The sequence below is a fragment of the Salmo salar genome, chromosome ssa11, assembly GCF_905237065.1.
Source record: "Salmo salar chromosome ssa11, Ssal_v3.1, whole genome shotgun sequence".
NCBI classification, from domain to species: Eukaryota; Metazoa; Chordata; class Actinopteri; order Salmoniformes; family Salmonidae; genus Salmo; species Salmo salar.
The window spans coordinates 1,067,338-1,094,444 of NC_059452.1; the positions used below are offsets into that span (position 1 = coordinate 1,067,338).

Consider the following 27,107-nt stretch of genomic DNA (forward strand, 5'->3'; position numbering starts at 1 on the left):
GCCCTGACTTCTGCAGAGGCCGTATGACCGTAAATGATGTACGGCCAATGCAGACATCAGATTGACCAAGCAGTGCCTTTTACCCGGTACACCTCCTTGGTCTCGAGGTCCCACATCTTGATGGTATGTCCCGCAGAGAGCAGCAGCTTGCCATCCGGACTCACACACAGACTGGTTACGGAGGCACGATCAGCCTTCCACTTACTGTGGAGAAGAAATTATGGGCCTTCTTTAAAATAGAGGTTGAAATCCTAAATTCCAACACTTTCACTCACCTCCAAACATTATCCTAAACATTTACAGTGCGGGGGAAAAAAATATCTGATGACTGAAACTTAGATCAATCTCAGATCGATTGTCTGGGGCCAAGTTGACCACCCCTTTCATGCAAGATCACCATTTTGCTTTTCAGGAAGAGGATCATATGTACATTTAACAGAGTTTCTGACACCATGTAAAATACAATTTCCACCTCCAAAAATGAGACCAATAACAATGGCTTTTAACATATTGGACCATGCATATAGCCTATGAAGTCTATATCAGGGGTATTTAACGCTTACCCTACGAGGCCCGGAACCTTCTGATTTTCGGTTCTACCTGAATTAATTGCATCCACCTGGTATCCCAGGTCTAAAAATCAGTCCCTGATTAAAGAGTTGGGATGAAAAAAAGCTGTGGAACTGGCTTCAGGGTCCAGAGTTGAATATGAGGGTCTACAGCAGGGCTCTCCAACCCTGTTACTGGAGAGCTACCCTCCTGTAGGTTCACTCCAACCATAGCTAATTAATAGAACCATGTGCACTAGATTAGGGTTGGAATGAAAACCTACAGGATGGTAGTGCTCCAGGAACAGTGTTGGAGAGCACTGGTCTATATTAATAAATGTTCTATAAGCAATAAGAATCATCAGCTGTAACCCAAATGATGCAGCATAGTGGCTATAAAATCTACTGCATTTTCCCATTGACACATCCTGATTGTTATTACTATACATGAATAATTAAACTTAAATGTAATACATGTTTCCCTCCCTACAGAGAAGAATATTTCTCACAGAACACACAAGGCAAATAGTTAAACTGTTCAACTATGGGATTGTCGGATTTTGTTTTAACATTACATGGCAAAAAAGGCAACACTGGAAAGTTGCATCTAACTATAGGCTTTGAATTACTTTGCCAGTTGCTAGAGTAGGCTACACACCGAGTTGATCGCCACGGTGGTGGGCATTTTAACCTTTTAGGGATAAGGGCAGCATTGGGAAGTTTGGATGAAAAGCATGCCCAGAGTAAACTGCCTGTTACTCAGGCCCAGAAGCTAGAATATGCATATCATTAGTAGATTTGGATAGAAAACACTCCAAAGTTTCCAAAACTGTTAAAATAATGTCTGTAAGTATAACAGAACTGATATGGCAGGCGAACGCCTGAGAAAAATCCAACCAGGAAGTGGGAATTCTGAGGTTTGTAGTTTAAGCCTATCGAATATCCAGTGTCTGTGGGGTCAGAATGCACTCCCTAAGGCTTCCACTAGATGTCAACAGTCTTTAGAAGTTGTGTCAGGCTTCTATTGTGAAAGGGGAGCGAATAAGAGCACTCAGAGCAGATGGCTTGGCTGAAAGCCTTTAGTTTAGTCACGTGCGTGGCCATGAGCGCGAGCTCCGTTCCCTTTCCTTTCTAATGAAAACAATATTGTGCGGTTGAAACATTATTGAATATTTATGATAAAAACACCCTAAGGATTTATTAGAAACATCGTTTGACATGTTTCTACAAACTCAAATGAAACTTTTTTGACTTTTCGTCCAGACTTTGTGCCCGCGCTTTGTGCATTTGGATTACTGGACTAAACGCAAACAAAAAGGAGGTATTTGGACATAAATATGGACTTATCGAAACTAACATTTATTGTGGAGCTGGGATACCTGGGAGTGCATTCCGATGAAGATCAAAGTTTTGTGAATATTTATAATGCTATTTCTGAGTTTTGTTGAATTCCACAAAATGGCGGGTTTGGTTTTGTGACTGAGCGCTGTACTCAGATTATTGCAAAGTGTGCTTTAACCGAAAAGCTTTTGAAATCTGACACAGCGGTTGCATTAACTTGTTATGGATAGGGGGCAGTATTTTCACAGCCAAATAAAAAAACGTACCCGATTTAATCTGGTTATTACTCCTGCCCAGAAACTAAAATATGCATATAATTAGTAGCTTTGGATAGAAAACACTCAAGTTTCTTAACCTCTATGGGCTAGGTGGGACGCAAACGTCCCACCCGTGGTGCACTCCATCAACAGCAGGTGCATTTCAAGAGCGGCAAATTTGAATCCAAATAAATGTCAAAATTCAAATTTTTCAAACATACAACTATTTTACACCCTTTGAAAGATAAACATCTCCTTAATCTAACCACGTTTTCCGATTTCCAAAAGGTTTTACGGCGAAAGCATAAATTTAGAGTATGTTAGGACAGTACATTTACAAGAGTTGTGTGTAATGTTGTGCCAATTCAAAGACAGGCGTCACCAAAACCATAAAATCAGCTAAAATTATGCACTAACCTTTTACAATCTCCATCAGATGACACTCCTAGGACATTATGTTCGACAATGCATGCATTTTTAGTTCTATCAAGTTCATATTTATATCCAAAAACAGCGTTTTACTGTGGCGTTGATGTTCAGGAAATCGTTTCCCTCCAATAACCGGCATTCAAGTCAGCACCACAAATTAAATAATTAAAATTAGAAAACATTGGTAAAATATTATATTGTCATTTAAAGAATTATAGATTTACATCTCTTGAACGCAATCAACTTGCCAGATTTAAAAATAACCTTACTGGGAAATCACACTTTGCAATAATCTGAGCACTGCGCCCAGAAAAATACGCGTTGCGATACAGACTAGCCGCCATGTTGGGGAGATCTAAAATCGAAAATACTATGTAAATAATCCATTACCTTTGATTCTCTTCATCAGATGTCACCTCCAGGTATCACAGGTCCATAACGAATGTAGTTCTGTTCAAAAAAGCTCATCATTTATGTCCAAAAATCTCCGTCTTGTTAGCACATGATCTAAGCCCGCCGGACTTCACTTCATGAACGAGGGGAAAAAATATATTTACGTTCGTTCAAACATGTCAAACGTTGTATAGCATAAATCATTAGGGCCTTTTTTAACCAGAACATGAATAATATTCAAGGGGGACGAATGCATTCTCTTTTATAACGTATTGGAACGAGGGTACCCAACATGAACTCGCGCGCCAGGTGTCTAATGGGCCATCATCGTTCCATGGCTCTTGTTCGGTCAGATCTCCCTCCAGAAGACTCAAAACACTTTGTAAAGGCTGGTGACATCTAGTGGAAGCAATAGGAAGTGCCAAAATATTCCTCAGCCCCTGTGTTTTTCAATGGCATAGGCTTAAAGGTAATACAACACATCAGGTATCCACTTCCTGTCAGAAACTGTCTCAGGGTTTTGCCTGCCAAATGAGTTCTGTTATACACAGACACCATTCAAACAGTTTTAGAAACTTTAGGGTGTTTTCTATCCATATATAATAAGTATATGCATATTCTAGTTACTGGGTAGGATTAGTAACCAGATTAAATCGGGTACATTTTTTTTATCCAGCCGTGCAAATACTGCCCCCTAGCCCTAACAGGTTAAACTGTTTGAATGGTGTCTGTGTATAACAGAACTCAAATGGCAGGCCAAAACCTGAGAAGATTCTGTACAGGAAGTACCCCGTCTGACCATTTCTTGGCCTTCTTTGTCATCTCTATCCAAAACAGAGGATCTCTGCTGTAACGTGACACTTTCTAAGGGTCTCAGAAGGCGCCAGAATGTTGAATGATTACTCTGCAGTCTCTGGCTGAAAAACAGTAGCGCATTTGGATGGTGGTCGATCTGAGAACAATGAGACGGGCACGTGCACGTGAAGAGTCCATTTTACATTTTCAGTCTGAACGAAAACAACGACTCCCGGTCGGAATATTATTGCTATTTTACGAGAAAAAACACATAAAAATTGATTTTAAATAGCGTTTGACATGCTTCGAAGTACGGAAATTGAATATTTAGAATTTTTTTGTAACGAAAAGCGCCGGCGCGTCACCCTTCGGATAGTGTCTTGAACGCACGAACAAAACGCTGCTATTTGGATATAACTATGGATTATTTGGAACCAAACCAACATTTGTTATTGAAGTAGAAGTCCTGGGAGTGCATTCTGACGAAGAACAGCAAAAGGTAATCCAATTTTTCTTATAGTAAATCTGACTTTGGCGAGTACCAAACTTGGTGGGTGTCAAAATAGCTAGCCTGTGATGGCCGGGCTATCTACTCAGAATATTGCAAAATGTGCTTTCACCGAAAAGCCATTTTAAAATCGGACACCGCGATTGCTTGAAGGAGTTCTGCATCTATAATTCTTAAAATAATTGTGTTTTTTGTGAACGTTTATCGTGAGTAATTTAGTAAATTGTTAGTAAATTCCCCGGAAGTTTGTGGGGGGTATGCTAGTTCTGAACGTCACATGCTAATGTAAAAAGCTGTTTTTAGATATAAATATGAACTTGATTGAACAAAACATGCATGTATTGTATAACATAATGTCCTAGGAGTGTCATCTGATGAAGATCAAAGGTTAGTGCTGCATTTAGCTGTGGTTTTGTTTTTTGTGACATTATATGCTTGCTTGAAAAACTGGTGTGATTATTTCTGGCTGGGTACTCTGCTGACATAATCTAATGTTTTGTGGTTAGATAAAGGAGAGTCTTGTCTTTAAAATGGTGTAAAATAGTCATATGTTTGAAAAATGGAAGTTTCCGGATTTTAGTATTTCGCGCCACGCCCCCTCATTGGATATTGGAGCGGTGTTCCGATAGCATAACGTCTAGATGTAAGAGGTTAAAGAGAAGTGTATCTATAATTCTTTGAATAACAGTTGTATATTTTATCAACGTTTATGATTAGTATTTCTGTAAATTGATGTGCTCATTCACCGGAAGTTGGAGGCAAAACATTTCTGAACATTACACGCCAATGTAAAATGGGGTTTTTGGATATAAATATGAACTTTAACGAACAAAACATGCATTCATTGTGTAACATGAAGTCCTATGAGTGCCATCTGTTGAAGATCAAAGGTTAGTGATTAACTTTAGCTGTATTTCTGGTTGTGACGCCTCTCCCTGCTTGGAAAATGGCTGTGTGGTTTTTCTTGTCTAGGTGCCGTCCTAACATAATCTAATGCTATGCTTTCGGCGTAAAGCCTTTTTGAAATCGGACAGTGTGGTTGGATTAACGAGAACATTATCTTTAAAATGGTGTATAATACTTGTATGTTTGAGGAATTTTAATTATGAGATTTTTGTTGTTTGAATTTGGCGCCCTTCAATTTCACTGGCTGTATGCCAGGTGTTCCGCTAGCAGAACCCCCTTCCCAGAAACGTTAATTCCCTTCATCTGAACATTGGCGTGTCAGCAATTGTGCATGTCAGTTCAGTGCACACAACAATACACACAAAAAAAAAAAGCATTTATTTGGGAATATAATTAGGACATGCTTCTGTTGTAGGATGCATGTAATTCCACCCCCCCCCGAGATTTGTATTGCAGATATACACTGACCTCTATACTTTCCACCAAATTCCATCTGACAAGTGTGTGAGCATGAGTAGGACCACATCTGCCAAAAGCCACTATATAGCAATGAGTGGCCTAATTGGTCAACAATACTTATTCCTGACAATACTGCTGAGACTTCAATCAACAACCAGTGAATTTAAGTTTTAACCAGGTCAAAAAGCTTGTGGTAGGACCACCATTTTCTATCGAAATTATCCTGCGCCTATGAGCCGTTATGCCAAGGCTCATGCAAGTCTGGCTACCTACTTATCTGTAAATCAGGTTGAAGCGCCATCAGACTTGAAATGCACATTGGATTGTGAATGTAACATTCCTACAGCGAGAGAAATCCGTGGTGCAAAACCGACCTTTCATCACCAGAAAAGGTGTTACTGCTGAGCCATGGAGGACTGTCGCAGAGTAAAGCCTTTTGGTTTAAACCACAGTTTTAAAGGGACATTCGATTTCCCCACCACCGGTACCCACCAGCGCGCCTTGCCCGTCTGTAGGTCCCACTCTACGATGTGTGTGTCGTCTGAGCCACTGTATAGCAGGCAGTCCTCAGGGTGCCACTGCACACAGTTCACCCCGCCACTGTGACCTCCGTCCTGGGAAAGAGCAGAGGTCAACTATGATCTTTGATACTGTGATTGAACATTAAGAAAAATTATTCATCCGGTTCACAATTGGAATAAAAACAGTACCAGATGTTTCACTAATTTCATGGTATCCGATATGCACGATTGAGGGTAAAAACATTATTGTGAAATGACATGTCACTGCAGCATATTATAGTACATAGAGTAAAGTACTAGGCTTGGGTAGCATACAGGTATTTAGGAAAACCCAGAGGATGGTTTAAGTTTAATAAATGTGAATATTTGTAGCTACTTTTTAAGTAAATACCTGCAGTGCAATACGTTAGGACATAAACACATTTTCTTTATTTCACCTGTCACATGAAGATTAAGGTAATCCAGTCAAGTGGTGTTTGTTTACAATCACACAACTACGACAGTTGGGTGACTTGTGAGTCACTCACTGTTGTACAGCACCAGGTGATCTAATTACAGCATGGAATTCCCAACTAAATGTTTGCAAGCTACATATCTTATAAATACTAAGCTAATTGTCTAAAATGTGCTAAATGCTCTGCAGTTGTGCATTTGATTAGCCAATTTTGTAGATAGTTACCAAGCTATGGGGTTAGCTTCTTCCAAAATCAAGCATTCGCTAGGTAACAGCAGAGAATACCTTGCTGGATTAACAGCCATACTGGCTAATATTTGTTTTGTGCATGCAGGAAACAAGCATTTTTGTTACTTTTATAATTTAGGTCAGAAACCATACAAAATGTTAGCAATGCATTCATTGGCATTTATTTAACATTCTCTATGGGATTTTAGCATTGCTAACATGTCTGATTACAGAGTATAAGTATGGGTTGAAAACAGCACCCCTTGTGTTCAGTGGCGGTGTTACCAAATATCGCAGTATGGAACAAGGTCGATAAGGTCAGTATGAAGTTACGACAATCTGGTCACCGCCCAAACCTAAAAGTAACACTTCCAACCATAAGGCAACCATTTTGTTCTATTACGCAAGCAACATTTTTTATTTTACTAGTCAATATGGTCTAATAGAAGTTCTCAATTGTATGATTTTTGGTACTGCCCAAATGGTCAGAGACAGAGGCGCGACATCCCACTCCTTACCAGTGTACAGTGCAGTGCTCCCTTCACTGTGCTGTAGATGATAACGCTGCCCGCAGCCGTGCCCAGAGCCAAAAGGTCCACCTGATTCTCCACCTGTCCTGCCTCCGATTTCCTCTTCTTCCGTTGAGGTCCCTCCTGTAGTACAAATACTCATTAGTCAATATTAACTATTAAATTCACATTTTCAACTGACTTGATAAAACTAAGGAGGACACCATTTTCCTTGGTGCAACACTTGAGCTGTTTTGCTGGTCATGTAACCAGAGGGGTATAGATTGTTGAGTGACTTTGGGTAGAAGCTACCCCAGTATCTGTGCATTAGAAATGTTGATGAGTATGTGAGAAGCTCTGGTTCTAACTCCCATTAAACAAAATACATTAGTTACTCAGAATATAGAATTTCACCTAGCAACTACCTAAATTTACTCCTGTTACTACCCATATGTACTTCCAAAAAAGGTCCAAATATAAATGTACACGCAACTAAGAAAATAAAAAGCATTCGGTGCTTCCAATGTATTGAGCCATTGTAGACTTCTGACCAACCTCGCACTCAACGTCAACAAAACAAAGATGATCGTGGACTTCAGGAAACAGCAGAGGGAGCACCTCCCTATCAAAGAGACAGCAGTGGAAAAGGTGGAACATTTTAAGTTCCTCAGCGTACACATCACGGACAAACTGAAATGGTCCACCCACACAGATGTTATCGTAAAGAAGGCGCAAAATCGCCTCAAACTCGGGATGCTTAAGGAATTTGTCACCCAAAATGGGCCAGCAGGTAGCCTAATGGTTAGAGTGTTGGCCAGTAACCGAAAGGTAGCTAGATCGAATCCCCGAGCTGACAACCTAAAAATCTCTAGTTCTGCCCCTGAACAAGGCAGTTAAAGCCACTGTTCATAGGCCATCACTGTAAATAAGAATTTAATCTTAACTGATTTGCCAAGTTAAATAAAGGTTTAATAAAAAAATGTTACATTTAAAAACCCTGACACCTACAGCACCCGATGTCACAGGAAGACCAAAAAGATCAAGGTCATCAACCACCCGAGCCACTGCCTGTTCACTCCGCTACCATTCAAATGGCCAGGTCAGTACAGGTGCATCAAAGCTGGGACAGAGAGACTGAAAAACTGCTTCTATTGCAAGGCCATCAGACTTCTAAACAACAATCAGTAACTCAGAGGATGCTGCCTACATTGAGACAATCACTGGACACTTTAATAAAAATGGATCACTAGTCACTTTAAACAATTACACAATAATGTTTACATATCTTACATTAGATGTATATACTGTATTTTATACCATCTACTGCACCTTGCCTATGCTACTTGGTCATCGCTCAACCCTATACGTACATATTCTCATTCACCCATTTATATTTGTCTGTATTAGATAGTTGTTAGGGAATTGTTAGATATTACTGCAATGTCAGAACTAGAAGCACAAGCATTTCGCTACACTAGCATTAACACCTGCATAGGACCAATAAAATTTGATTTGACCTGTGCATGGTGAGTGATTTCCATTGGGATGTGCCGAAACGTCCTTTTTCGGTTGCTTGTAAATTTGTATCTAGACTTTTTTTAAAGTACATGTCAGTTGTAACAGGAGTAAATTATAATAGTTGCTCGGGGAAATTCCATATTTGGTTAGTATCAAACTTATTTTGACAATGAAGGCTTGCAGAGCTGTCAAATGGAAGTTTGAGTCGGACCTTCATGGGTGTTATCGTCGACATCGCTTACAGGTAACCCTTGCATTGACAGGAAGCCGAAATCATAGTAACTAGACCACAAGAAAGGCAACTGCAAAATCACTAAGTTGTCAAAACTGTTTCTTATTGTGACACTTCAAACCATGTCACTTGAGTAGCCATCCCCCTACTTAGCTACACGTTTAAAGTAAAAAGGGTGTTATCTAGATTCATATTAAAGGGAGTAAGGTTACAGATTGTCGTGAAAAGTGTCCCTTGTCAGAAGTCTTCGATTTAAAGTGATTTTCGTAGCAGGTAAGGCGAGCGTTTTCGATAACCCTACCCTCTTTCCAAACAAAGCGGCTTCCCAACCTGCTACGTTACTTACCCTAACCTACTACGAAAAAGTCACTTCGGTATCGAAGTGGCGTGAAGTGCGTTTCCCCATCTGACACGTATAGGAAACGATAGCTAGTTAAAGGTGGTAAAACGTGGTCGAGACAAACGCATTACTGTGGTCAAATTCAGTGATATAAAAAAAGTTAGACTACGCAAACAACTCCGCAGTCGTATTGTTCTTATACGTTAGAGGTGTACGGAAAATAACATTACAAAATTGGATTTGAAAATCAAAATCTGCGTCACATGGTAATAGCTAGCTAACGTTAGCTAGCTGTTCTAATCTAGCTAGCTAACCCTTTACGGTTCGCTAATTACATTTGTGTTAGTATTTGAAATGAACTGGTCTTACTATATGCATTTGTTTGATTTATTAGTCGTTCTTAGTCTGAATCAAGACACATTCAAGGAACTCGTGGCAATTTGGGACTACCACCATGTGCAACAAACATGTGCGTCCTGCAGGACAGGAGGTAGCTAACGTTAGTTTCAACAAGCTAAACGTGGCAAATACAGCACACCACACAGCAGGAATGTAAACGACTTAAAGTTTAATTCCATCACAAGTAGATATAATAACGTAAGTCTAAAAGCATTTATTTTATTAAGTTATCAGAAAGTTGTTTTAGCAGGAACGCCTGGGCCTATGCCTCCCCCGACACATACCTTGGCCTTTCGGCATGGTCCCCAAGATATGCAGGTACAAGTGGCACTCAAGTGGGCTGAAGGCACGTATTCTTGATTAAGTGTTTTAATATCTGTGTTCCAAATACGAAGTCTGCCATCCTGAGCACATAAAGCAAGGTATTGACGTGATTTTGGAGAAAAAACACAGGGTAGCCCCAACGAAAAACTACCTCCATCAGCCGCCATTATTGAACCAATGTCTGCGTGGGTTGCCAAGAACCACGTGTTTATTGCCCACAGAGCAGGCGCGTTGGTGCATCAGTTTGAGACTTTTCATTGGTTACTGTGAGATTTTTGGGGCGTGGTTATAATTAAAATTGTGGAAAATGGGCGGATGTATGTATTCAATGACGAATAAAGAGTACAAGATGTGTGCGAATACCCATAATAACATACTGTATACGACATACTTAATGAGTTCATTTTAGTATACTATAAAATAACAGTATCCTTTCAGTTGAGCATACTAGCGTTAAGCCTTTCTACCGGAAATTGATGCTGTTGCTATGCAACCTCTTGCTAGCTTGTTAGCGTAAGAAATTACTAGCTAGACATTTTACATGTGTTTGTAAATTTAATCTTGAGTGCCAGAGTGCGATCTGGGCGTTCGTAAATTCACAGCGTTGTCAGATTGTCCGTTCATAAATTCAGAGCGTTTCCCCCTTGGAGCGTTCAGAGCCCACACTGGACGCTCTGGCGGAGGAGTAGGATTGATCCGAGCATTCTGACCATCACGACAAGCTAAATGGTTAGCTACTTCGACACAAATGATAGAACATCTCAATGACAATTTTACTGGCCCTATCAGAGCTGCTTAGGCTGTTTTCATGTTATCCAGAGCGTTGGTGACTGTAACGGTGCTGCTGGCAAAAACGTAATTTGTTTTTTCCCCCTAAATTTACTGACACCGGACATATTCAACTTGTGTTGAGCATTCGTAAATTCGTCAGTTATGCTGCGCTCTGGCACACAGCGATTTATGTCCATTGAGAACGCACTATACCTCTTAGCTAGAAACCACTTAGCTAAGAATGACTTGAATAATCAAGTTAATAAACGTTGGGTACATAGTTAGATATCATATAGTTAATATACTGGCAAGTTCGATGTATTAGTACCAACTGACGTTAGGTAGCTTGCTAACATACCGGTACCTAGTACTGCTGTAATGATGATCTATGTGGTGTGTAAAGTTTGCGAAATCCCAAAAATGTCAGCTAACATTACGTTTAGCTTAGGTTATTTGAAAAAGTATTAATTTTATTACATTGCTCAACATGTCATAATTAGTTAAAGCAATTAGTTTGTATGCGCTCTCGTCAATCACACTTCAGCCACATATTTTCCAACATTTTCTTCAAATTGAAGCCACGCCCATTTCCTGAAGAATTGCATTTTGGGCCCAAAAAGAATGGAAATAGTGTCCACTGCTTAGTATACTTCGTCAGCATTCCAAACCCTTTTAAGACACCCTATCCCCTCAGCCCTCAAATTAAGTGGACACTTCTGATGACGTGCCATGACGTCTGACGAGTATACACTTGCAGGACAAGTATGGAACGGCGTTTGGGTATTTGAGTGTCAAAAAAGATACACGTCAAATAACACGATTTAACGTGCCAAATAAGCTTGTTGACCAATCAGGACCTGAATATGACTGCACGTCACATACATTTAATGCATTCATAAATGTTTTACGTAGTTATTACTCATTGATTACACTTTCACTGAAATTTAATGTCACAACGATTCATGATACGTATGCTATGATGCTGGTAAACGCGTGCTGGTCATAAAACAAAGCTAGCTAGCTCATGATGCAAACAATGTTCTTCCCCAAAAACATAGCAAAACGACAATCTGTTCCAGTAGCTATAGTTAGCAAGCTAACTATCTAGCTTGGTGTCATCATCTAAAATAACCCTAATTTTCTTATTTGATCACTGGTTGTCGGACCGGTCTATGTGAAGCTAGCCACAATAAGGATTAGCCACAACAGTGGACTTTGCGGTTAGCCTTCAAAATAAGTGTCATTGACAGTGATGCAAATGAATACAAATAGTATAATTATGACATAATTTAATAGATCATGCTAAACGAGGTTGAAATGTTATATAAAATCAACAAAAATCTGTTGTAATCACACTGGACGTATTAGACTTTAGAATTGCATGAGGGGCATACTTATTTCACTGTACAGCATTTTTATTTATAAAAAAAAATATATATATATATATATATAAACCTTTATTTAACTAGGCAAGTCAGTTAAGAACAAATTGTTATTTACAACGACGGCCTAGGAACAGTGGGTTAACTGCCTTGTTCAGGGGCAGAACAACAGATTTTTTACCTTGGCAGCTCGGAGATTCGATCTAGCAACCATTCGGTTAGTGGCCCAACGCTGTAACCACTAGCCTAACCTATGGATTGTGGATCAATGACATGGGGTATCAGTCTACTCAGTGACACCCAGAGAACATTAGCGTCGTAGATCTTATTGTGTTACTCTAAAATAACTGTGAATTGAGCCACACTTATTGTCAACCTATGTGTATTGAACACTATTCCAGAGGAAAAACAATACTGCGTGGATGTTTTGGAGTCTGATAACTCTGAGGACTTTGGGAAAAAATATCTTGGGTATTGAGTAGACTGATAACGCATTGCATTGATCCCCAATCCTTAGATAAAGCTGTACAGTGCAATATGAATGTCAATACACACAATAGGCTGAATCGGGAGGTGCTTTCACACAGTCACAGTCCCGCGATAAGAGCTACACCGCTAATATTTGCGTAAACTCTTCACAGTTGTGTTCTGTGGATGTCACCGAGTAGACTGATACCCCATTTCATTGCTTCACTTTCCAACCTTGTTTGACATTATCTAGTCTAAATATGGCATGATTCCACCAATTGTAACCTTCTGCGTCACTTTCAAATAGCTACTTTTATTTTGAAGGCAAACAGCAAATTCCAATATGGTACCTATTCGTTAGTGTGGCTAGCTTCATAACACATAACCCGGTCCGGTCGAGCATCATGAAGCCAGCTGACTGCTTATAACGTTAGCGTTGGGCAACAGGGTTTAGTAGCTGGTTAGCTATTTATTTTCATGAACTGAAGTTTTCAATTTCAATAGGCTAACAACAAGTGGCTACCTAGCTAATACAAGAAGTTGCAGTCCAACGCAACATTCTAAAATTAAACTGTGTTATTTGACGTATCAAATTAAAAGCTTATTTAACGTGTCAAATAGTGTTAGACAAGGGGCGAGGAAGGAATGTGGGTGCTCAAGATGGCGGCATGAGAGGGCGTAACAGTTCAAGCTGAGGAACAATTTGACAGGCTGACTACACCGCTCGCGTCGCGTGCGCAAGTGTTGCAAAAATAAATTTAGACATACATGTTATTCAGTTATTGCGCCAATGAGTGTCTGCGTTGCCAAGGGCTAAAATAGAAGTCAGTTCTATTTCTGACGCAGATCGCACAGCAAGTCCTGCCTCTCCCATCTCCTCATTGGTTTATAGAAGCTGGTACCCATGTGCCATCTCCTTCTGGTTATACCCACTTGGGTGACTGAAAGACGAACGAGGTCAGTGCCAGTAATGCACCTAATTTATGAAAGTTGCCAATCGCCATATAAAGTCAAGAGAAGAAAAAGCCTGGAAGGAGGAGAGATGACTAGAAACGATGACCGTTTTATGTGTGGATTAATTGGCGGAGTAGAGGACCTTGTGTATTTCAGGTAAAATAACAACAATGTTTATATCCCAGTACAAATTAGCTAGCAACAGCAAGCTAGCTAAATAGGACAAATTAGCTAGCAAGTGCAAGCTAGCTAGCTAAATTGCCATAAATGTTTAATGCTTTTTGACCTGTCCCCAAATTAATATAATTGGTTCAGAGTTTGTTTTGATATTTTAATCTGCGTATCGTGATGGCGTTTGGTGTGGGGGAACAAAATACATTTATGCACGATGGCCGGTTTGTGTTCCGTGTTAGGGTTTTCTCACAAAGTTAATAATTTTATGCTGCGGTTGCAACATTTAAAAAAAAAAATGATATCTAGCCATACAATGTAGCTATTGTGAATCATTTTGTATTAATCAAGCCATTTAAATATTTTTTGGGATGATTTCCCACGAACATTGAATGATCAATTGTTCCAAGAATCAATAGAAAAAGAGGAGTTACCGGCTTCCTTAAAGCAAGGTGTAATTACTTTGATTCTCAAACCTAATAATGATAGTCTTTATATAGACAACTGGAGACCCATTAGCCTGTTAAATAATGATGGGAAATGATTTGCCCTTGTATTTGCTAAGAGGTTCAAACAAGGCTTGCATCATATAATTGATGAAGAACAATCTGGTTTTATGCATGGTCGACACATTAGTAATAACATCAAGTTGATCTTAGATATGATTGACTATACTGACCTCATCCTTGATAGTTTTCTTATGTTTGTTGATTTTTATAAAGCTTTTGACACTAGAACGTGAGTTTCTGTTCAAAGCAATATATTTTTTTCAGTTTGGTAATTTTTTTTTTAAAAGCAGTCCAAACTTTATATAGTGGTTGTATTAGCTCTGTGAAATTAGCTGACGGGACATCCCAAAGATTTGATATTGGGCATGGCATTAGACAGGGCTGCCCAATTAGTCCATTTTTATTGGTTACTAAAATTATGGCTCTTCATATCAAGAAAGGGAATTTTCAAGGTGTTTCAGCACTTGGCAAGGAATTTAAACAATGTTAACTAGCTGATGATATACCACCATATTTCTGAGAGAAAGGAATGAGGTTTCTCAAGCAGTTTCCTGTATTGAAGACTTTTCCTTAGTTTCAGGTTTGAAAATTAATATCAATAAGTCAGTCTTATTTCCACTCAAGTACTGTGTTTTACACGAAGTATATGGTATCCCATTCAAGATAAGGTAACTTATCTTGGAATTGTTATATGCAAGGATGAAAAACAAAGGAGTGAATTAAACTTTAAACCCATTATTGAGTAAACAAAGAAGAAATTGAACCTCTGGTTACTGAGAGATATTTAATTATATGGTCGGGTTTAATTGTCAAAAGCTGAAGAGTTATCCAGATCGGTGTATGTCTCGTTATCACTTGACTTACCCCTAAAATTGTAAAGGACTTAGATAAGATTCTTGACAATTTTATTTGGAGGAACAAGCCTCACTATCTATGGAAATATATTCTCACTAATACCCAAGAACAAGGTCTTGACGTTTTAGATTTCAATACTCTAAATAATACTTTAAATAAATTGGATTCTGAAGTATAACAAGAACCAGAACAGTATTTGGAATGTCTTCCCTAAGTATTTATTTGACTTTGTTGGTGGTTTAGAATTTCTTCAGTGTAATTTTGATGTTGATAAAATCCTAGTAAAATTGGCCACATTCCATAAGTAGGCACTTTTAGCTTGGATGTCAGCGTATAAACATACATTTTCCCCTCACAGATACTTTCTATGGAACAACAGAGATATACGATTTAAAAATAAGTCTCTTTTTTTTCATAACTAGTTTGAGAATACAATTATTTTGGTTGGTCAGTTACTGAATGAGGATGGATATCTACTCTCATATGGGGAATTTCTTGATGAGTTTAGAATTCCAATAACCTCGAAAGAATACGCAATTGTTTTTGATGCGATTTCAAGGGGTGTTGTATTTATTTTTTAAATTCCTCTGTGGTTGATGTAAGTAACATAGATTTCCATGAAAATATATTAATTGTCAAATATTAACATCCTCAAAGATAAATGTAGTAATAAACAGATTAGGAATATTGTTTGTGATACTACATTTCCCTCAGCAAGATTTTTTGGGTCCAATATCTATGGTGATATACAGTGGGGGAAAGCATGGAAAATTGCTAACACATATTGTATCAGTAACAAGGTAAAGGAAGTGTCATTTAAAATGTTACATAGAATTTATCCTGTGAAACATGTTTTGGAAAGATTCAAGCTGAATATTGACTATAATTGTGATTTCTGTGGAATGGAGAAGGAGACCATTTTGCATTTGCTTTTTTTACCTGTATTTAGAGTATATTTTTTGGATTGACATACAGAACATTGTTACAAAGAAAACAGGACCGGTTGTACAATTTAATGGTTTTGATGTAATGATTTATTTAAACATTCTGACATTGATAAAGCTGTAGTATATTTAATTCAACTGCTAATAATATTAGGTACTTTTTATATTCACATATGTTCTAATTCAAAACCTAACTTTTTTCACTTTATAAATGATTTTAAACAATATGGCACTACTTTAACTAAAATGAAAAACCAAAAGGTAATTCAAACTTGTTGAATTATTAATGAATAGGATTTGTTTGTTTAGGATTCCTGGCAATGTAAATAATTTGTATGTATGCTTGTTTGCATGTGACTATTCCTCTTTTGTTTGTTGATATTTGTGAATAAGAAATAAATTAAAAAAATAAAAAGTGGCGAGGGAGGAAGGAATGATTTTTAAGTGGACCGCCCTTGCCCAGAAATTCGTCACTCGTTCATCCCGCGATGATTGTGTTTTCAGCCACCGGTAGCTTGTGGGTGCTTTATACGCGCTACAGTCAATTATGATTGCATGTCTACTTACATTAAATATATAATTAAGCAATAACGTCCGAGGAGGTGTGGTATATGACCAATATACCACGGCTAAGGGCTTTCTTAGGCACAACGCATCACGGAGTGCCTGGATACAGCCCTTAGCCGTGGTATATTTGCCATATACCACAAACCCCCGAGGTGCCTTTTGATTTCATTTTATTTCACCTTTATTTAACCAGGTAGGCTAGTTGAGAACAAGTTCTCATTTGCAACTGCGACCTGGCCAAGATAAAGCATAGCAGTTCGACATATACAACAACACAGAGTTACACATGGAATAAACAAAACATACAGTCAATAATACAGTAGAAAAAAAAAAGAAAAAAAAGTCTATATACAGTGAGTGCAAATGAGGTAAGATAAGGGAGGTAAGGCAATAAATAGGCCATGGTGGCGAAGTAATTACAATATAGCAATTAAACACTGGAATGGTAGATGTGCAGAAGTTGAATGTGCAAGTAGAGATACTGGAGTGCAAAGGAGCAAGATAAATAAATAAATACAGTATGGGGATGAGGTAGTTGGATGGGCTGTTTACAGATTGGCTACATACAGGTGCAGTGATCTGTGAGCTGCTCTGACAGCTGGTGCTTAAAGCTAGTGAGGGAGATATGAGTTGGCTTTGGGGGTGACCAGTGAGATATACCTGCTGAAGTGCGTGCTACGGGTGGGTGCTGCTATGGTGACCAGTGAGCTGAGATAAGGCGGGGCTTTACCTAGCAGAGACTTGTAGATGACCTGGAGCCAGTGGGTTTGGCAACGAGAGTGAAGCGAGGGCCAGCCAACGAGAGCGTGCAGGTAGCAGTGGTGGGTAGTATTTGGGGCTTTGGTGACAAAACGGATGGCACTATGATAGACTGCATCCAGTTTGTTGAGTAGAGTGTTGGAGGCTATTTTGTAAATGACATCGCCAAAGTCGAGGATCGGTAGGATGGTCAGTTTTACGAGGGTATGTTTGGCAGCATGAGTGAAGGATGCTTTGTTGCAAAATAGGAAGCCGATTCCAGATTTAATTTTGGATTGTAGATGCTTAATGTGAGTCTGTAAGGAGAGTTTACAGTCTTACCAGACACCTAGATAGCCTTCCCTGTAGCTCAGTTGGTAGAGCATGGTGTTTGCAACGCCAGGGTTGTGGGTTCGATTCCCACGGGGGGCCAGCACAGAAAAAAATGTATGAAATGTATGCATTCACTACTATAAGTCGCTCTGGATAAGAGTGTCTGCTAAATGACTAAAATGTAAAATGTATTTGTAGTTGTCCACATATTCTAAGTCAGAGCTGTCCAGAGTAGTGATGCTGGACGGGCGGGCAGGTGCGGGCAGTGATCGGTTGAAGAGCATGCATTTAGTTTTACTTGCATTTAAGAGCAGTTGGAGGCCACGGAAGGAGAGTTGTATGGCATTGAAGCTCGTCTGGAGGTTAGTTAACACAGTGTCCAAGTCTGCGTAGAGATGGATCAGAGAATCACCAGCAGCAAGAGTGACATCATTGATGTATACAGAGAAGAGTCGGCCCGAGAATTGAACCCTGTGGCACCCCCATAAAGACTGCCAGAGGTCCGGACAACAGGCCCTCCGATTTGACACACTGAACTCTATCAGAGAAGTAGTTGGTAAACCAGGCGAGGCAATCATTTGAGAAACCAAGGCTGTTGAGTCTGCCAATAAGAATGTGGTGATTGACAGAGTCGAAAGCCTTGGCCAGGTTGATGAATACGGCTGCACAGTAATGTCTCTTATCGATGGCGGTTATGATATCATTTAGGACCTTGAGCGTGGCTGAGGTGCACCTATGACCAGCTCTGAAACCAGATTGCATAGCGGAGAAGGTACGGTGGGATTCGAAATGGTCGGTAACCTGTTTGTTAACTTGGCTTTCGAAGACCTTAGAAAGGCAGGGTAGGATAGATATAGGTCTGTAGCAGTTTGGGTCTAGAGTGTCACCCCCTTTGAAGAGGTGGATGACCGCGGCAGCTTTCCAATCTTTGGGAATCTCAGACGATACGAAAGAGAGGTTGAACAGGCTAGTGATAGGGGTTGCAACAATTTCGGCAGATAATTTTAGAAAGAGAGGGTCCATATTGTCTAGCCCGGTTGATTTGTAGGGGTCCAGATTTTGCAGCTCTTTCAGAACATCACCTTTCTGGATTTGGGTGAAGGAGAAATCGGGGAGGCTTGGGCGAGTTGCTGTGGGGAGTGCAGGGCAGTTGACCGGGGTAGGGGTAGCGAGGTGGATAGCATGGCCAGCCGTAGAAAAATGCTTATTGAAATTCTCAATTATAGTGGATTTATCAGTGGTGACAGTGTTTCCTAGCCTCAGTGCAGTGGGGAGCTGGGAGGAGGTGCTCTTCTTTACAGTGTCCCAGAACTTTTTTGAGTTTGTGCTATAGGATGCAAATTTCTGCTTGAAAAAGCTAGCCTTAGCTTTGCTAACTGCCTGTGCTATTATAAACTGGTTACCAACGTGATTAGAGCAGTAAAAATAAATGTTTTGTCATACCCGGGGTATACGGTCTGATATACCACAGCTGTCAGCCAATCAGCATTCAGGGCTAGAACCACCAAGTTTATAATTATTAATATACTCCTACTGTATGATAGCTAGCAAATTAATTAGCTAAATAACAGCCTGCCTAGCTGGAACTTCTGAAGGACCATTTTTATTTTTACAATTTCCAAAAGCTAACCAAACAAAAACATATTTACTTTTATGGAACGTGTTTGTGCATTTGTAGCACAATTTCTAACTGATTTACATTCGTTTTTACATACACTTGTATGTTGACTCCATATTGACGGCGAGGTTTTACTTTTTGACAGACTTTTCTTCACGGATATACAATCATTGCAAATTGAATTATGGGGCGTTCCAGGCCCCGAAGTGGCTCAATTTACGTCACAAATAGTGCGGTTAGTATGAGTATTGGAACATTGCTACAGTGTTTTTCCTAAAAAATGAAACACTCTTTTCACACGATACAAAGTGATTTTCGTAGCAGGTTCGATAACCCTAATCCTTTTCCGACAAAAAAGTCACTTCGGTATCTTAGTGGCATGAAAAAAGGGTTTCTCGTTCTATAAATAAAATGTCATATAAAAGTAAATGGGGTGCATTCACTTTTCTTGAACGTGTGCTATGTTGCGGGACGGTTTGTACTGAACGACACGTTTGCCCAAAACGGTCTTGTCAATTCTTGAACAGACTTTGAGAAGCATCCAGCCACAGAATTTCAAAACAATCAATAATGTACTGTCTTTGATCGATCTGCAGATTATGCGCTCTGACACACCTGGTCTTTGAACCTAAAAGTGCAGGTGCTTGCTTCTCAGATGGTGCGGAGAGAAATAGCAATGGCGTCTCTTTGTAGACTCAGCCATGGTTCATTGGACAAAGCCTATGAGGAAAAATAAATGGCGTTTTTGGATAAATGCCTAAAATAAGGTCTGTGGTAAACACAGGCTTAGTAGAGCTTATAGTTTTGTTCTATGAGATAATCATCATCAACTAACGTCACTTATTTCGAATTTTGAGGAATAAGTAATAATAAAATACACATCACATAAAGGCATCATAATTGGTAAAGGTCATATTAGCTGACAGCTATTATCTCATATAACAAAACATATAAGATCTCCTAAACCTGTGTTAACCTCAAAACCTTATTTTATGCGTTTTTTCCAAAACCCTAATCTTTCCCCATACATTTTTCCCATAGGGATGTCTGAACAAACCACAGGTAAGTTATATCCGGGTTTTAGGACTACTAACTGGCAAGCTCTATTTGTGCATGTGCAACAGTGGAGGCTCCTCAGAGGAGGAAGGGGAGGACCATCCACCCTGTTATGCTTCATTCCTCACTGTCAGGTCAGTGTTTTAAAATCAGAATTTAACAAAACCATAAAATGTTATTTATATCTTTGTCGTAACTTGTAGAGATAGAAGGGGTCAACTACATATGCAAAAATGTTGACCAAATTCTGTTGTTATTCACTCTTATTAGCAAAAATGGGGTGCAAATGAAGCACTGTTCCGGGACATTTTATCTATTTGAAAATACAAATCTAGATATATACATGCATTGTTAACACTTTCAGACAGTCATGTGGCCCATGTGTGAACAAACTGCCTATATTTATTAGGATTTAAGTGCTTAAGCTTGACCAATGTGTCCTTTTTCTGATAGAATACAAAACAAATGAAAAAGATAACTTTTGAAAAAAATCATATGTGGTCCAAAATGCACCACATAACTGATTTCTGACTGTACTGCATGATTGTAGTGGGTTGACTAACTCGTTAGTTCCAGTAACTATGTTGACTATGAGGTGACAACGATGAAGAGAATGTGCATAACGTTTAGCAGTCATGATATGGTTTGACTTGGAAAGGTTTTTTTGCTTGGTCACAGACAGCTGATGTGTTGTGCACTGAGGTCCACAGGTGAAGGGAAAAGATGAGAGGAGGAGAGCACGTAGATAGTTGCGAGAAGGAATGATATATAGAAGGAAAAACGTGATCACGCTGTTTTTATATGGCTGCTATGAAAGTGAACTGTTTTGCATATGATCAGGAGTGTATTCATTCCACCGATTCTGATGAAAAAAGGTTTCTTAAATGGAAGCAAATGTAACGAAACGGGGCTAAATATACCTGAATTTGTCCAATGGAAACTCTCATTTGCAACTGTTGGACTAATGATTACACCCTAGATCAGCTAGATGCAGGCAAGAGTGTGAAAGGCGGTGTTGAATGTGTCACTGTCTGTCTCCTTGATTACTCAAAGTTCTCTCGACCTGTGCACCTACGTTGTAAACTTTAATTCATAGGCTAGGTTGTAGCCACCTCATGATGGGTACTGGGAAAATTCAAGTATCATGCAGTAACTTAAAACAATCGATGTTACATTGAGCTGGGTAAATGGAAAATGAATGACAGTCATCCAACAGTCATCCAATATAGAAATAAGGCCATTCTCATTAAAAAAAAATCATCCTCCCTTATCTTAAACGACACTGACCGCCACTGATGTGCAACCTGTAGATGTTTGTTGATCTCGTGCATCACGTGAGTCAATAGCTTTTTTCCAGGGCGTGAGTGTGCTATACTCTTGTCCAGGGCTTTATGTTAACCACTGTTGCTTGTGCAGCTAGCTAGTACACACAAACTAGGATAGCTAGCTAGTACAACACTAGCTACTTAGTACAACACTAACTAGCTAGTACACACTAGCTCTAGTACATGCCAGTGGAGGCTGGTGGGAGGAGCTATAGGCAGACGGGCTCATTGTAATGGCTGGAATGGAATACATTTAGCCGCCTTTGGCAGCGATTAAAGCTTTGAGTCTTCTTGCGTATGACGCTACAAGCTTGGCACACCTGTATTTGGGGAGTATCTCCCATTCTACACTGCAGATCCTCTCAAGCTCTGAAAGATTGGATGGGGAGCATTGCTGCACTGCTATTGTAAGGTCTCTCCAGAGATGTTCAATCGGGTTCAAGTCCGGGCTCTGGCAATCGCCATCACACTGCACATTGCCCTAACCCATCTGGACAAGAGGAATACCTATGTAAGAATGCTGCTCATCGATTACAGCTCAGCATTTAACACCATAGTACCCTCCAAACTCGTCATTAAGCTTGAGACCCTGGGTCTCGACCTCACCCTGTGCAACTGGGTCCTGGACTTCCTGACGGGCCACCCCCAGGTGGTGAGGGTAGGTAACAACATCTCCACCCCGCTGATCCTCAACACTGGGTCCCCACAAGGGTGCGTTCTCAGCCCTCTCCTGTACTCCCTGTTCACCCACGACTGCATGGCCATGCACGCCTCCAACTCAATCATCAAGTTTGCAGACGACACTACAGTGGTAGGCTTGATTACCAACAACGATGAGACGGCCTACAGGGAGGAGGTGAGGGCCCTCGGAGTGTGGTGTCAGGAAAATAACCTCACACTCATTGTCAACAAAACAAAGGAGATGATCGTGGACTTCAGGAAACAGCAGAGGGAGCATCCACCCACACAGAGTGGTGAAGAAGGCGCAGCAGCCTCAGGAGGCTGAAGAAATTCGGCTTGTCACCAAAAACACTCACAAACCTTTACAGATGCACAATCGAGAGCATCCTGTCGGGCTGTATCACCGCCTGGTACAGCAGCTGCTCCGCCCATAACCGGAAGGCTCTCCAGAGGGTAGTGAGGTCTGCACAACGCATCACCGGGTGCAAACTACCTGCCCTCCAGGACACCTACACCACCCGATGTCACAGGAAGACCAAAAAGATCATCAAGGACAACAACCACCCGAGCCACTGCCTGTTCACCCCGCTATCATCCAGAAGGCGAGATCAGTACATGTGCATCAAAGCTGGAACCGAGAGACTGAAAAACAGCTTCTATCTCAAGGCCATCACACTGTTAAACAGCCATCACTAACATTGAGTGGCTGCTGCCAACATACTGACTCAACTCCAGCCACTTTAATAATGGAAAAATTGATGTAATGAATTTATCACTAGCCACTTTATATAATGTTTACATACCCTACATTACTCATCTCATATGTATATACTGTACGCTATACCATCTACTGCATCTTGCCATCTTGATGTAATTAAATGTATCACTAGCCACTTTAAACAATGCCACTTTATATACTGTTCTCATACCCTACATTACTCATCTCATATGTATATACTGTACTCTTACCATCTACTGCATCTTGCCTATGCCGTTCGGCCATCACTCATTTATATATTTTTTTGTACATATTCGAATTCATTCCTTTACACTTGTGTGTATAAGGTAGTTCTTGTGGAATTGTTAGGTTATATTACTTGTTTGTCACATCCTGACCAGTAAAAGGGGTTATTTGTTATTGTAGTTTGGTCAGGGTGTGGCAGGGGGTGTTTGGTTTGGGGGTTTTGGGTTATGTTCTATGTTAGTCTATTTCTATGTTTATTCTAGCTTGTCCATGTCTAGGTTGGGAGTGTTTGGGATTGGTCTCTTATTGGAGGCAGCTGTATCTCATTGCCTCTGATTAGAGACTATATTTAAGTAGTTTTTTTTTTTCTCATTGTGTTTGTGGGTGGTTATTTTTCTGTTCAGTGTTTCGTGTACCTGACAGTACTGTTTGGCTGTCGTGGTTTTTCTTGTTTTGTTTAGTGGTCTAAATAAAGTTAATTATGAGCACTCAACCCGCTGCGCCTTGGTCTACTCCCTTCGACGGCCGTTACATTGTTAGATATTACTGCATGGTCGGAACTAGAAGCACAAGCATTTCGCTACACTTGCATTAACATCTGCATGTGACAAATACATTTGGTTAGATTTTTTTAAGGACATTCAGAGACTTGTCCCGAAGCCACTTCTGCATTGTCTTGGCTGTGTGCTTAGGGTTGTTGTCCTGTTGGAAGGTGAACCTTTGCCCCAGTCTGAGGTCCTGAGCGCTCTGGAGCAGGTTTTCATCATGGATATCTCTTTACTTTGCTCCGTTCATCTTTTCCTCGATCCTGACTAGTCTCCCAGTCCCTGCCGCTGAAAAACATCCCGAATGACCGATGCTGCCACCACCATGCTTCACCATAGGGATGGTGACAAGTTTCCTCCAGACATGATGCTGGTCATTCATGCCAAAGAGTTCAATCTTGGTTTCATCAGACGAGAAAATCTTGTTTCTAATGGTTTGAGAGTCCTTTAGGTGCCTTTTGGCAAACTCCAAGCAAGTTGTCATGTGCCTTTTACTGAGGAGTGGCTTCCGTCTGGCCACTCTACTATAAAGGCCTGCTTGGTGGAGTGCTGCAGAGATGGTTGTCCTTCTGGAAGGTTCTCCCATCTCCACAGAGGAACTCTGGAGCTCTGTCAGAGTGACCATGGGGTTCTTGGTCACCTCCCTGACCAAGGCCCTTCTCCCTCCTCAGTATGGCCGGGTGGCCAGCTCTTGGAAGAGAGCTGCAGAACATTTTTGTACCCTTCTCCAGATCTGTGCTTTGACACAATCCTGTCTCAGAGCTCTACGGACAATTTTGTATCTCATTGCTTGGCTTTTGCTCTGACATGCCCTGTCAACTGTGGGACCTTATATAGATAGGTGTGTGCCTTTCCAAATCATGTCCAATCAATTGAATTTACCACAGGTGGACTCCAATCAACTTGTAGAAACATGTCAAGGATAATCAATGTAAACAGGATTGACCTGAGCTCAATTTGGAGTCTCATAACAATGTGTCTGAATACTTATATAAATAAGGTGTTTCTGTTTTTAATTTTAATACATTTGCAAACATTTCTCAAAACCTGTGTGTAGATTGATGAGGATTTTTAGAAATGTAATCCATTTTAGAATAAGGCTGTAAGGTAACAAAATGTGTACAAAGGGAAGGAGTCTGAATACTTTCCGAATGCACCTTACATTAGAAGTGTCCATCCAAGAAGGCTCAAGGTCATTGGCCAAAGATAAAATGATGTCAAATCACATTATATCTACCGTAGCTTTGATTGGACTGATAATGTCAACATCATACTTTGAAAATCTTAGCTAGCAAGCTAGACAAGCAGTCATCATCATGAATCACACCGACAATCTACTGGCAAATCATTTTCAATCCATGTCATTTGAAGAGAAATTATTGATAAAACGTATTGGTGGTCATCAGCCATTGGACATAAACATTACATAACAAGTTGGAAATCGCAAATTCAACAATGAGTGGTTTGGAAGGAATCAGTGGTTAAATGCAAACGTTGCAAAGCAATCACTATTTTCCTTCCCCTGGCTGCTATTCGGTGGAGAGGTGTGTGGTCCAAGTCTGGGTTTAAGGGTCTCTTTTTCAAGCTTAAAGGGATAAACATTCACACGCAACACCATAGGCCAGAAAAGTTGAATAGATTGGCAATTATGTCAATCCAGCAGGACTTCTGCCGCATTCAAAACAACTGGATACTCGGAACTGGAAAATGTCAGACTTAAGTGAGTTCAAGACAACTGGGAACTCTGAAAAAAAACGAGCTCAGACTGGGAAAATACGTTTTGAACGGTCATCCAACTTGGAATTCCAAGTCGGGAACTCTGGCCTCTTTCTAGAGCTCCGACCTGAAGATCACTGACATCATGATTCGACCTTGTTTTTTTCAGAGTTCCCAGTTGTCTTGAAAGCACCATAAATCCAGAGAATGCCAGACTTTGATGGCAAAGTTTCAAGAGATAATTTGCCCACAAGAAGGACCACCCCGCCACCTTCCTGTTCAAGTGAGCACAGCACAACGGTGAGTCCAAAAATGTATTGTATGCTGCTGCATAAATAATGTAAAATGCCAGGGAGATATGTATACTGTAGCTAAGAAAGTAATACTAAGTGTACAGTCGTGGCCAAAAGTTTTGAGAATGAGACAAATATTAATTTTCACAAAGTCTGCTGCCTCAGTGTCTTAAGATATTTTTGTCAGATGTTACTATGGAATACTGAAGTATAATTACAAGCATTTCATAAGTGTCAAAGGCTTTTATTGACGATTACATGAAGTTGATGCAAAGAGTCAATATTTGTAGTGTTGACCCTTCTTTTTCAAGACCTCTGCAACCCGCCCTGGCATGCTGTCAATTAACTTCTGGGCCACATCCTGACTGATGGCAGCCCATTCTTGCATAATCAATGCTTGGAGTTTGTCAGAATATGTGGGTTTTTGTTTGTCCACCCGCCTCTTGAGGATTGGCCACAAGTTCTCAATGGGATTAAGGTCTGGGGAGTTTCCTGGCCATGGTCCTAAATATCGAAGTTTTGTTCCCCCGAGCCACTTAGTTATCACTTTTGCCTTATGGCAAGGTGCTCCATCATGCTGGAAAAGGCATTGTTCGTCACCAAACTGTTCCTGGATGGTTAGGAGAAGTTGCTCTCGGAGGATGTGTTGGTACCATTCTTTATTTCTTGGCTGTGTGAGTGAGCCCACTCCCTTGGCTGAGAAGCAACCCCACACATGAATGGTCTCAGGATGCTTTACTGTTGGCATGATGCAGGACTGATGGTAGTGCTCACCTTGTCTTCTCCGGACGAGCTTTTTTCCGGATGCCCCAAACAATCGGAATGGGGATTCAACAGAGAAAATGACTTTACCCCAGTCCTCAGCAGTCCAATCCCTGTACCTTTTGCAGAATATCAGTCTGTCCCTGATGTTTTTCCTGGAGAGAGGTGGCTTCTTTGCTGCCCTTCTTGACACCAGGCCATCCTCAAAGTCTTTGCCTCACTGTGCATGCAGATGCACTCACACCTGCCTGCTGCCATTCCTGAGCAAGCTCTGTACTGGTGGTGCCCCGATCC

General features: G+C 40.4%; 1 protein-coding gene across 1 annotated transcript in view; it reads right to left on the reverse strand.

The window, feature by feature from the left end:
• The window catches only part of wdr43 (WD repeat domain 43), a 49,928-nt gene extending 39,523 nt beyond the window's left edge, over nucleotides 1-10,405 (reverse strand). Inside the window, exons 1-4 of the mRNA XM_014126147.2 lie at nucleotides 10,122-10,405; nucleotides 7,358-7,492; nucleotides 6,129-6,250; nucleotides 84-204 (exon numbers count right to left, since the gene is read on the reverse strand). Of these exons, the coding sequence (XP_013981622.1) occupies nucleotides 84-204; nucleotides 6,129-6,250; nucleotides 7,358-7,492; nucleotides 10,122-10,328 (585 nt within the window). The 5' untranslated portion in view covers nucleotides 10,329-10,405. The remainder of the gene's footprint in view (nucleotides 1-83; nucleotides 205-6,128; nucleotides 6,251-7,357; nucleotides 7,493-10,121) is intronic.
• Between the last annotated feature and the right edge of the window lie 16,702 nt (nucleotides 10,406-27,107).